Source organism: Paramormyrops kingsleyae, chromosome 12 (assembly GCF_048594095.1).
Source record: "Paramormyrops kingsleyae isolate MSU_618 chromosome 12, PKINGS_0.4, whole genome shotgun sequence".
Classification (NCBI taxonomy): Eukaryota; Metazoa; Chordata; class Actinopteri; order Osteoglossiformes; family Mormyridae; genus Paramormyrops; species Paramormyrops kingsleyae.
This window is the reverse complement of record NC_132808.1, coordinates 30,971,785-30,984,754: the sequence shown is the minus strand read 5'-3', so window position 1 is coordinate 30,984,754 and position 12,970 is coordinate 30,971,785. Positions and strand designations below refer to the sequence as shown.

The window sequence follows — 12,970 nt, the reverse complement described above, 5'->3', positions numbered from 1 at the left end:
GAAAGCTGACGTGAGAATTAAATAAATAAACGGGGGGAAACAGCCGACGAGGCTGGAAGCCGGGTGATTGAAAGCGTACGGGCCGACGGACGACTACTTCTATCGTTCCTGCTTTTTAAAAGGATAAAAAAATAAAGATTTAGACGGTACGGCGACGGGCTTTGGGAAGCCGATCGGAGGGACTGGACACTGCCGTTCCGGGCAGCCTGCGCCGCGGCCGCTGCGTCAACTCAAGTGACCTGGATGTGAAAATGGGAAGTAGGCCGAGAGTCGGTGCGGTGGGGAGGCAGTGAGGCAGCGGCAGAAAGAGGGATGCTTAGAAACCGGACACGAAATAAGATAAAAAAAATAATAATCCCACATCCCTGGAAAACGCCGTCGGCCCCCATTTCGCTTTCTCTTCATACGCCGATGAGCTTCGCGGTGATCCGGGATGCGGGCTTGCGGTCGCACAGCCGCTAACCAGCTAGTTATTGGCACAACACGGGAATAACGATGCGCAGCATCCAGCCACCTGAGCTGTTTGGCTCGGTTTAAAGGTGTAAAGCAGCGTGTTGCTGCATGTTAAACCTCGTTAGAAGTCAGGCGTTGCACTAACGTATGCGCCCGCTGGCAAGATATATAAGCGTTCGCCTGTTAACCGCTTGACAGGGGTAGATAATTTGTATCTAGCTAAAATTGTAATATATTGCATGTTGCAAAAAACATAAATATACTAGCATTCACTCAGAATTAATTAGTTCGATTCGGTTTTTGAATTCTTGCGTGCTGAACATTGAGGGTAAATATAGCGGTGATTGAATTTACCGGGGGTGGGGGAGCGATTGGGCAGTTTATCATAGGGGAACCTGTCAAAGTTACAGTGCCTCTTATCACGGATTCATTGTAACCTACGCCAGTACAACGATGGCCCAAGAAGCGTTTCCTTTACATTTTCTGGTGTGGAATAATCAATATCTGGAGCTCGACCGAGAACTGCAGAAAAATCAGGTGCGGTAATAAATATTGTTCCTTGGATGTCATTGGCAGCAAACGTTTGGTGTGTGTAGGTGTGTGGATTGCACGTTTTTTGTGCTCATAGTGCTTCTGAGTAGTAACTGCACCGCAATATGCCGCGTCTGCTGTTCTGCACTGAACGCTTCCCTTCTAACTTTGCAGCATGATGTGGAGAAGTTGGACCCTCGGAGTCGCACCCCGTTGGAGCTTGCTATATGCCTGGGCCACTTGGAGTCCACGCGCGTGCTGCTAAGGCACTCTGCTGACCCCACGCATTGCAACGCTCAAGGCTGGACGGGTGGGTAAAGGGGAGGGTTTGTGAGGGTGGGAGGTGGTGTTAGAGGGAGAATGGAAGTTAGGGTCAGGAGTGTGGAAGGAGCTAGATGAAGGTAAACATGAAAAACGGATGACATGCAGTTTGGTTCAGTAAACTTACAGGGGAGCTTTTGCATTCAGTGCTGCAGGAAGCAGTCAGTACTGGAGACCCAGAGCTTGTACAGCTGGTGCTGCAGCATAGGGACTACAAGAGGGCCACGGAGAGGCTGGCTGGAATTCCAGAGCTGCTCAGCAAACTGAGACAGGTAAGCATTGCTGACACACGCCCCCCGCAGGTCATAATCAGGCAGTACACTTACGACAGACATGGCGTGTTGGTTATGCCAACCAGCAGTCATTTCTATTGACGCATGTCATGGTCGAATATTTAATTGTATCTCAACATCTTAATTATTGTTGTGGACACCTGGTTCTGTTGTGAACATTTCTGTGGCTCACCAGGAATGAATTGTATCAGATACCGTCAAGTTTTGCACTAAGCTGTCTGAAAGAGTTTGATGTTGGTGGGGACACAGCTTAATAATTTATATGCAATGGTCTGTTTATTGGAGGGGATGAATGAAGCCAGATTGAATATTGGGGGATTCACTTCTCCCCTGGTTCCTATGCTCCTGGTGCACTGTAAAGGGTGGGGTGGGGCGTTCAGACATGTATAAGACCCCAGAACATGCCAGTCTTGGGCTGGGCTCACCCTAGTTGAGTTTTCAGCAAGGGTCTCAGGCTTTCCAGTCTTGTGTGGCTGTTCCTTTCCGCCTTACTGGCAGGTGAATATCGCAACGATGCGACGCGGCACAGATGACGTAGCGTTGACCTCGTTTGATTACCCTTTAACCTCTTTGCTGCTTAACGTTTCAGGCACAGGATTTCTATGTGGAAATGAAGTGGGAATTTACGAGCTGGGGTGAGTCCCTGTCCGGTCCGCAATGGCCCACGGCCTCGCCGGGGTTTCAGCACTGCCGCGGGGACAGCTCCTCTTGCTGTCGCCTTATTTATTACACCTTGGCTGAAGGTGTCTTTTTCGCAAAATGAACAGAATCATCATTTTGGTGCGACGCTCAACCTTTCTAAGGTCAGTGCAGTGTAATCAACTAAACAAAGCAGAATTGCTTTCGTGAGGTCCGTCCAGGTACGCTTGTTTTAATTCGCTAAATGTGTTTTAAGTGAAGTCTGGGGAAATATGTTAATGTTTCATTGAGGCCTCTGACTGCACACGCCGGCCATATTTGAAAAAAGAGACAAAGAAATATTTGTGTTGGCTTTTCTCCTCTCCACCAGTGTTGGCCATTATTTATACAGGGTCTGAAAACCGGAATGATCAGCCCCTTGCACTGCTTGTTTGTTCTGGCAAAACTATATCTTGATATTTTGTTTATGAGCCATTTGTATATGAGCCTACTTGTTCCTAACTAATTCCTTTGTCTGGAGTAATTATGCATGTCTAAATGGTGTGACTGAATGGTGTGTGAGTCTGAGTGAATGGTGAGTGAGTCTGAGTGAATGGTGAGTGGCTGAATGGTGTATGAGTGAATGGTGTGTGACTGAATGAGGTGTGAGTGAATGGTGTGTTAGTGTGAGTGAATTGTGTGTGACTGAATGGTGTATGAGTGTGAGTGAATCATGTGTGACTGAATAGTGTATGAGTGTGAGTGAATGGTGTGTGAGTGTGACTGAATGGTGTGTGAGTCTGAGTGAATGGTGAGTGGCTGAATGGTGAATGAATGGTGTGTGACTGAATGAGGTGTGACTGGATGGTGTGTTAGTGTGAGTGAATGGTGTGTGACTGAATGTGGTATGAGTGTGAGTGAATGAGGTGTGACTGAATGGTGTGTTAGTGTGAGTGAATCGTGTGTGAGTGAATCGTGTGTGACTGAATGGTGTGTGACTGAATCGTGTGTGACTGAATGGTGTATGAGTGTGAGTGAATGAGGTGTGACTGAATGGTGTGTTAGTGTGAGTGAATTGTGTGTGACTGAACGGTGTGTTAGTGTGAGTGAATGGTGTGTGAGTGTGACTGAATGGTGTGTGAGTCTGAGTGAATGGTGAGTGGCTGAATGGTGTATGAATGAATGGTGTGTGACTGAATGGTGTATGAGTGTGAGTGAATGGTGTGTGACTGAATGGTGTATGAGTGTGAGTGAATGGTGTGTGACTGAATGGTGTATGAGTGTGAGTGAATGAGGTGTGACTGAATGGTGTGTTAGTGTGAGTGAATTGTGTGTGACTGAATGGTGTGTTAGTGTGAGTGAATGGTGTGTTAGTCTGAGTGAATGGTGAGTGACTGAATGGTGTATGAATGAATGGTGTGTGACTGAATGGTGTGTGACTGAATGGTGTATGAGTGTGAGTGAATGGTGTGTGACTGAATGGTGTATGAGTGTGAGTGAATGGTGTGTGACTGAATGGTGTATGAGTGTGAGTGAATGAGGTGTGACTGAATGGTGTGTTAGTGTGAGTGAATCGTGTGTGACTGAATGGTGTATGAGTGTGAGTGAATGGTGTGTGACTGAATGGTGTATGAGTGTGAGTGAATGGTGTGTGACTGAATGGTGTATGAGTGTGAGTGAATGGTGTGTGACTGAATGGTGTATGAGTGTGAGTGAATGAGGTGTGACTGAATGGTGTGTTAGTGTGAGTGAATTGTGTGTGACTGAATGGTGTGTTAGTGTGAGTGAATGGTGTGTGAGTCTGAGTGAATGGTGAGTGACTGAATGGTGTATGAATGAATGATGTGTGAGTGAATGGTGTGTGACTGAATGGTGTATGAGTGTGAGTGAATGGTGTGTGACTGAATGGTGTATGAGTGTGAGTGAATCGTGTGTGACTGAATGGTGTATGAGTGTGAGTGAATGAGGTGTGACTGAATGGTGTGTTAGTGTGAGTGAATCGTGTGAGACTGAATGGTGTGTGAGTGAATCGTGTGTGACTGAATGGTGTGTTAGTGTGAGTGAATGGTGTGTGAGTGTGACTGAATGGTGTGTGAGTGTGACTGAATGGTGTGTGACTGAATGGTGTATGAGTGTGAGTGAATGAGGTGTGACTGAATGGTGTGTTAGTGTGAGTGAATCGTGTGAGACTGAATGGTGTGTGAGTGAATCGTGTGTGACTGAATGGTGTGTTAGTGTGAGTGAATGGTGTGTGAGTGTGACTGAATGGTGTGTGACTGAATGAGGTGTGACTGGATGGTGTGTTAGTGTGAGTGAATGGTGAGTGGCTGAATGGTGTATGAATGAATGGTGTGTGACTGAATGGTGTATGAGTGTGAGTGAATGGTGTGTGACTGAATGGTGTATGAGTGTGAGTGAATCGTGTGTGACTGAATGGTGTGTGAGTCTGAGTGGATGGTGAGTGGCTGAATGGTGTATGAATGAATGGTGTGTGACAATGGTGTATGAGTGTGAGTGAATGGTGTGTGACTGAATGGTGTATGAGTGTGAATGAATCGTGTGTGACTGAATGGTGTATGAGTGTGAGTGAATGAGGTGTGACTGAATGGTGTGTTAGTGTGAGTGAATTGTGTGTGACTGAATGGTGTGTTAGTGTGAGTGAATTGTGTGTGACTCAATGGTGTGTTAGTGTGAGTGAATGGTGTGTGAGTGTGACTGAATGGTGTGTGAGTCTGAGTGAATGGTGAGTGGCTGAATGGTGTATGAATGAATGGTGTGTGACTGAATGGTGTATGAGTGTGAGTGAATGGTGTGTGACTGAATGGTGTGTTAGTGTGAGTGAATGGTGTGTGACTGAATGGTGTGTTAGTGTGAGTGAATCGTGTGTGACTGAATGGTGTGTTAGTGTGAGTGAATCGTGTGTGACTGAATGGTGTGTTACTGTGAGTGAATCGTGTGTGACTGAATGGTGTGTTAGTGTGAGTGAATCGTGTGTGACTGAATGCTGTGTTAGTCTGAGTGAATCGTGTGTGACTGAAAGGTGTGTTAGTGTGAGTGAATCGTGTGTGACTGAATGCTGTGTTAGTCTGAGTGAATCGTGTGTGACTGAATGGTGTGTTAGTCTGAGTGAATCGTGTGTGACTGAATGGTGTGTTAGTGTGAGTGAATCGTGTGTGACTGAATGGTGTGTGACTGAATGGTGTGTGAGTGTGACTGAATGGTGTGTGTGTGTCCTGTAATGGGTTGGCACCCCATGCTGGGTTATTCCCTGCCTTGCGCCTGTAGCCTCCGTGATAGGCTCCGGACCCCCCCACGACCCTGAATAGGACCAACAGTTACAGATGTGTGATGGATGGATGGAAGGAATAATTATAGCCTTATTGCAGATTACACATTTTCAAAAATGAACATTTGTCATTCTGACTGCAGGCTTGGCCGGTATCTAATTTTTCATGCCACCATGACATCCAGACATTATACCATGGTATGCGTTATTTTGAAATTTTGCTGATAAAATTTGCTGTGGGGGTGGGTCGGGGGGGCTGTACACTTGCCAAATGGCAAATGCTGTGCCCCCCTCCCTGCAGTAAAATTTTGTCCCCAGGATCTCAAAATACCACAGTATATCCAAAATACCACAGCCTACCATATTAGAGAAAGTGATTGTCATTTTTGACACGCCACAGCCGGTAACAGTGAAATGTGTCCTCTGCATTTAACCCATATGTCACACTGTGACATAGCAGTGGGCAGCTAATTCAGCACCCGATCACAAGCACGCTTCCCTAACCATTAGGCCACCACTGTCCAAGCCTGTGTCACTGTCCCAGTTTCCAGACAGCTTCCCTAAACGATGGGTTCACAGACACTGACTAAACGTCTCGCCCTCTCTTAGTGCCGCTGGTGTCGAAGGTGTGCCCCAGCGATGTGTACCGAGTGTGGAAGAGCGGCTCCTGCCTACGAGTGGACACCACGCTGCTGGGCTTCGAGCACATGACCTGGCTGAAGGGCCGACGCAGCTACATATTTAAGGGAGGGGGTGGGTACATTTCAATGCTTCATTTTGCATGCCCTGTCTCGCTCTCCTTTGAGACAAACACACACATACAGTACTGTGCAAAAGTCTTCGGCAACTTTATGGAAATTTTTTAAGCTGATTATCTGGGTGTTCAGAACAACCAAAAAAAAAAAAAAAACACAATTTAACATTACAGCTTATCCAAATTAAGCGTAACACAATGATAACTAAGAAAAAATTCTTAGCCTCCAAAAAGTTTCAAATATCTTGTTGCGTAGTTTGATAAACACCGCTTCAGTTCCCAAGCTCTCCTCAAGGGCATCCCAGCCATTTCATGTCTACATCAAATTTCACCACCGGCTCACTTAATTAACTGATTAAATTAGTTTGATAAAGTTAATGAGGTACTGATTAGCCAAACAAGGTGTGCTAGTGGTCAAGTCAAGAAATACACTGGTCTACTGGACGGTTGTTGTAAATACTTGGCTGACTTTAGGAGAGGTTTTGAAATGGCTACTTTTACAGATATTACTTACATAGTTTTGCAACAACATGAATATCATTTAATCAGCATTGTCTTTGACTGCATAAGACTACGTACATTTATCTACAGTTGAAAATGAACCTTGGGGTCCAAACCCAAGGACCACTTATCTGGTACCTGTGGAGCATTTCTGGGGGAGTCGCATGTTTTTCATGTGACTATTCCACAGAGGAGGGGATTTGAACCAGCAACCTTCTGATCACAGCCACAGAGGCCTAGCCCACTGAGCACACACCACGCCCTTGTTGGTCCAGTTGAGTAAACGCCCCATCCACCCACCGATGCGTTGTGCTGCATTAAGGCCATTTGTTTCCTACTCTCTCAGACAGTGGTGCCGTCGTTATGGAGGTAGACCACGAGAAGCAGGTGGTGTACACAGAGCCCCTCTCCCTGTCCCCCCGGGACGCCTCCTCCCTCCTAGCTGCCATGTTGCCATCCCAGGAGAACACGGCCCAGCGCCTCACATCCCCCATCGTCGCCACCCACCTCAACACCCGCAACATCGCTTTCGAGAGGTTTGCAGGCTGCCACTTCCTGAATGCATTTATCCTGCGTCAGCCGCATGGTACTGCAGAGCTGTTAGATGCTTTTACAGCCTTGACTTCCATGAAAAGGTCGTTCACAATGTATACATTTTATTACGTAAGACATTTACATATTCATGACTGAGTGACAAGGAACACGACACTTACTAATGTGGGAAAAAATAGAATAGCCTATATATATTATAAGCGCGATTACTAATCTGTTAGGCTATGGGCTGGAAACTTTGAGGAAAAGAGTTAATCAGTCATAAACATGGCACCAGTTTTGTTTTTTTGGTAGAAGTTTGTATTTTGAAAATATTAGAAGCATTGTATATGTGATTGATTTTCCACCCCTGAAGCTGGTATACATTATTGCTGTTCACTCTCCAGGATGAGAGCAGCAAGGCCTCATGGGAAATGTAGTTCCATCATTAACTACTTCTGAACTTTTAGATGCTGGCTGACCACTGGTGACGTCGAGCGTATTACTACCGTTTTGTACCATAAGTAACGAGGGATTCAACATGAAAAGAGGTTTTGTGGAAACGGGAAATGTGAATGCTTTAGAGAAATAAAAATCACCGTCTTCTGCTCAGGAACAAGTCTGGCATCTGGGGCTGGCGCTCAGAGAAGACCGAAGTAGTCAGTGGGTATGAAGCCAAGGTGAGAGGGAGGCCAGAATCACAGCAGCTCCGAGAGCCATGCCTTATACGGCGTATCAGAGCGGCTAAGCTTGCATCTGATATGACTTCTGGGCAAACGACAGTATTTTTTATACACTGGCACCTTTTTCAAGGGAAATATTCCCTTCTGAACTGAACTGGCAGTCGTCTGATTACCAGGTCATGTCTCAAACCAGCACGCTATATGTTCATGTTACTCTGTTATCAGGGGTAGGAAACATCCAAGGTGAATCTGGGCTGTGTGAAAGCCATAGGAACAGCCAGAGCCACGAGGAGGAAGATCTCAGCTGTGTTTAGATGTGGGAGGGGTTTGCACGTCAGCCTTCGTGTTGGCGTTGGATAGACATATGTAAACACAGGGAGCCACGCTTGAAGGTGTGCTTTTTACTCAGACATAGTGTGCCATCTTTGTTGATCTTGCTTGCTTTTTGTTTGCTCTCACAGGTGTACAGTGCCAGCAACGTGGAGCTGGTGACACGATCGAGGACAGAACACCTCTCAGACCAGGACAAGTCGCGGAGCAAAGGTGAGAGATAGAGGAGTGAGGGGAGGAGGAAATGACATAAAGGGAAGGAAATTCTGCAATCGCTGAGCGTCTCAGCGAGTAGAAGGACTCTGTCGACGTGCTGAAAAAAAATTTGCTGATGTCCTGAGATTGCAAGCATGGGAGTGTCTGATTGGTCAGGGTTTGCTGGCGATCCATGGTGAAAAGCCCCTATTATGCAGTTTTCTGTCTGCGGGTGATACAGACAGTTAAGCCTGATACAGTAAAGACCAGCATTCTGTTGAGCTGTAACAGGGGAATTTGAGCAGTAACCAAACAGGCCATTTTGCAGTAGGTTTTGCAGCATTGATTACATCTTTCTCCAACCTCCCCACCCCCCCCTTTTTTGTAATTCAAAGGTTCAAAGACCCCTCTCCAGTCCTTTCTAGGCATAGCAGAGCAGCACGTGCCTCATAATGGAGTGAGTCGTCTTCGCGTTATTTTGCAATCTCATCTCATCCTTATTTCGTAGATTGATTAGCTTGGCTGGCTCATAGGCAGGACTAAACGATTGTCCGTCCGACTGTCTTGCAGAGTCACGTCTCTCAGTGTGCCAGTCCTCACAACCCCACGGCTATCACCGCCGAGGAGTATTTCAACCCGGAGTTTGACCTCAACAGCAGGGATATTGGGCGGCCGGTGGAGCTCACCAGCAAAGTGCAGAGGTCTCCTGCCTCGCCGTAGCGCCACTGACTTTCAGCTGCTTGCCCTTTGACTGTGTGAATGCAGAGATAGGCGGGTTACCCGCTAAAACACACAAGAGTGTTGCCACTGGGTTGCTGTACTCTTGCAGCTTGACAGCAAAGTTCCCCTTTTTGAGTGTTTAGGCCTCACAGCCAGTGTAACAACAGGCTAACACATGCTGGAAGCTGTCGTTCTTATCCCCCTCTTTCTCTGAGCCTTGATCGCTCCCATCATGCATTTCTCTCTCTCTCTTTCATCTATCGTTTTCAGGTTCAAGGCGAACCTTTGGCTCAGTGAAGCTCACCCCCTCTCCTTGGCAGAGCAGGTCACGCCCATCATCGACCTCATGGCCATCTCCAACGCACACTTCGCCAAACTGCGCGATTTCATCACCCTCCGCCTTCCGCATGGCTTTCCTGTCAAGATAGGTACGAGAAAAACTGAAAAAGCAGAATTCACTATTTGTCAAGAATGCACCATCTTGCATACATTTCTGTATTTTGTACAGCCATATTTGTTATTTTTAATTGAAATGTATTTAGTTCAGTAGTCCAGCACTTAAAAATAAACAAATAAATGCCTTCCACAAGTTCAGATAATGTCAGTATGAATGAATGAATGAATAAAAGTTGCATTTATATAATGCGCTTTTCAAGGCACCCAAAGTGCTTTACAGAAGCAATGGGGGATCATTTTGTCCACCTCCACTGCATTGCACTCAGCTGGATGATGCAGTGGCAGCTATCTTGTGTCAGTACAGTTAGCTGAGGTGCTGAAGGGGCAGGAGGAAATTCACCAGTTAGGTATAGGGGATGATTAGGAGGCCAGATTTGATAGGGCCACAGTGGGCAGTTTTAGCCAGGACATCGGGGTACCGCCCCTGCTCTTTCAAAAGATGCCCAGGGATCTTTTATGACCTCAGAAAGTCAGGACCTTGGTGTTACGTCTCATCCAAAGGACAGCGCCATTTTTACAGCACAGTGTCCCCGTCACTGCACTGGGGCACTGGGATCCACACAGACCACAAGATGGGCTAACCTGCTGGCCACAGTGTCCCCGTCACTGCACTGGGGCACTGGGATCCACACAGACCACAAGATGGGCTAACCTGTTAACCTCACCAACACCAACAATATCAGTTTGCATACAGCATTGTTTGCAGACCGATGTTTGCTCTTATTGCTATTATCTTACGTTAAGAAAAGTTCAACTTTTCACTATCGTTTGGCCGTTCATGCTACTTTTTAACAGACGTCTCGTCTCCCTGTCCCAGAGATCCCTCTGTTCCATGTGCTCAACGCGAGAGTGACCTTCAGTAACCTCTGTGGCTGTGATGAGCCGGTTAGCTCTGTCACTGTCCACACACCGGAGGCTGCCCCCGAAGCTGGTAACTTTATAACAATATTACAGTCACATGTTATAGGCACATGTTACACCATTGCTCTCATTTTTTCCATTTTGTAGTTTTTTTTTTTTTAATGAACCGTTTTCTGTCACTTTCCCTCTTTTCCCAGGGCAGACTCCCCCTCCCCTACAATGCGAGGTGGATCCTTCCGTGTTTGAACCCCCCCCAGACTACACCACCCTTGGTCCGGGCCGCAGCGAACCCCTAAGAGATGAGGACGACAACCTATTGCAGTTTGCGATTCAGCAGAGCCTGCTGGACGCAGGCACTGAGAGTGACCAGGTGAGACCATGCGGCCGTCTGACGGGGGTGGGGGTGGTGGTGAAGGTGCACAGAGAGTGCCAAGAGGCTGTGTTTACGTGTGGGCAGCCACGACCACATGAATCAGATGCACAGATCGAAGCATGGAGATCGTAAATGTGATTGGCCGTGTCATCTCTGTAAACTGCGAGTCGCCGTCTTCAAACAGGTGACGGTATGGGAGGCCCTTACCAACAGCCGGCCGCCTTCGCACTCGGCCCTGTACGAGGACGACTCGCAGCTCGAGAGGTCAGTCTCGCTCTGCTAGCGTGCATTTTTGAAACGCCTGACGCAGACCAGGAAGTGCGTGGTGCTTGCTACCCATTTTCAACAGGCATGAACATCCAGTGCTTGTCATATGTGTGCTTTATGGTGTTAATATTGAGATTTTTCAGTTACTTTGATATTTCATACACAGAAAGGTAACCTCCAGTCTCTTGAAGGAAATATTTCTGATAAATCTGCAGCTGTCGGGTAGTCTGTGAAAAAGTGGTGAATAGTATTATATACATTTAGAACTTGTAACAGTGTGCATGAAACATGTGGAAGGTTATATATGGCAGACAAGTACATGAATGTCTTTAATGTTTTTAGTTTGAGATGAGTTCCATAAATATCACATTTTGGACAGAACTTCCATTTACCGCAGTATACATGCTATTTTACCTTTCTCCATCGTTAACAGGGCAATCCAGGAGTCCCTGTCCCACTCCTTAGCTGTCACAGATGGAGGGGACACCCTGGGATTAGAAGAGCCCCAGAACCCACAACCAGTGCCCTCCCCAGACCAGGCGGTCCATTACCCCCCATCTTACAGCTCACTGACTGATCAGAGGGACCCCGGGGTGGTCGGCATGGCGACCAGTTTTGACGAGCAGCTGCGTATCGCCATGGAGCTGTCCTGCAGGGACCAAGAGGAAATGGACAGGTGAGAAAAGGTGTTTAACAGGGACGAGGCTGAAAGTCTGATCATGAGTTCCAACTTCAGTCGGAATAAAATCACGTCGGAACGTGTTGATCAGCAATGGTCATTTCTCCTTGACCCTGATGGGCTCGCAAACTTTGACAGGAAACGGCAGGAGGAGGAAGAGGAGCTGGAGAGGATATTACAGCTGTCACTCACAGAGAAGTAACGAAGAGCCATGCCGGGAAAGGGGCTTTCAATAGGACAATAAGCTGTTTATTACCTGTGCTTTACCTGAAATGTTAAATTATTGTTATTTGTTTATTTTTGTCATTTGAAGAAACTCAACGCGTACCTTGAAGGACGGTAGAGTTAAGGAGGAGTAAGGATTCATTCTTAGCCTCCCTGACCAAAATTCTGACCTCAGTGAATGGTGAAAGGTCAGCCAGAGTATTGGATATCGATGTATAACCAGAAGGTCGCTGGTTCAAGTTCCAGAATTGCTCCAGGAGATCTATAAATTAAAAAAAAAATGCCTAGATTGCCCTGGAATAAAGAATTTGCTAACAAAAACAGAAGTGTGAGACTGCCTGTGAGGTATTAACAACACTTGTTGCAGGCACGAGAGTTAATTCATTGCATCTACTCAGCTAAACGGTCTGGCACGCATTCAGACATACGGAAGCGATAGTACTGATAATAGATTTTTCACATTCCTGCTATCATAATTTTAATGATCAGAAATTCTGAAATGCATTTTAAAAAAAGATGAGAGTATAATTACTGGAAAAAATGTTTAAATCTGAGCTATGCTGGTTGACTAATGAATGATGTGGATAATAAATAAAGTCAGTGAATGTTTTGGGTGTTTTCATTGGTCTTCTGCTGTGTGAGAGCAGTTCAAGTTAAGTTTTGCCTCTATACATCATGGAACGTGGGTAACTGTCTCAGGAAGGCTTGAATTAGCACATATTCTTCTTTTCCTTATCAAACATGCTAATGACGTCGCATCTACTAAAATGGTTATCTACAGGAACCAGTGGTATTCCTACAATGCGGCGTACATTTTACAGTACCCTTAAGAGAGTGAAAGGCAAGACTCCTTCCCCTTTAAGAAAAGCAGTGCGGAATCCGCCTCTTCCTAA

At 46.4% G+C, this 12,970-nt stretch overlaps 1 protein-coding gene across 1 annotated transcript; it reads left to right on the top strand.

Moving 5' to 3' along the window:
- Positions 1–14: 14 nt before the first annotated feature.
- Positions 15–12,686, top strand: ankrd13d (ankyrin repeat domain 13 family, member D). Its single transcript, XM_023797395.2, has 16 exons — positions 15–990; positions 1,159–1,294; positions 1,453–1,577; positions 2,188–2,233; positions 6,112–6,255; positions 7,104–7,293; positions 7,902–7,968; positions 8,433–8,514; positions 8,892–8,953; positions 9,067–9,197; positions 9,487–9,644; positions 10,490–10,603; positions 10,731–10,903; positions 11,091–11,170; positions 11,607–11,849; positions 11,991–12,686. Exons 1-16 carry the CDS (start codon positions 907–909, stop codon positions 12,052–12,054), a joined length of 1,899 nt encoding a protein of 632 aa, XP_023653163.1. The 5' UTR covers positions 15–906; the 3' UTR covers positions 12,055–12,686.
- Positions 12,687–12,970: the final 284 nt, after the last annotated feature.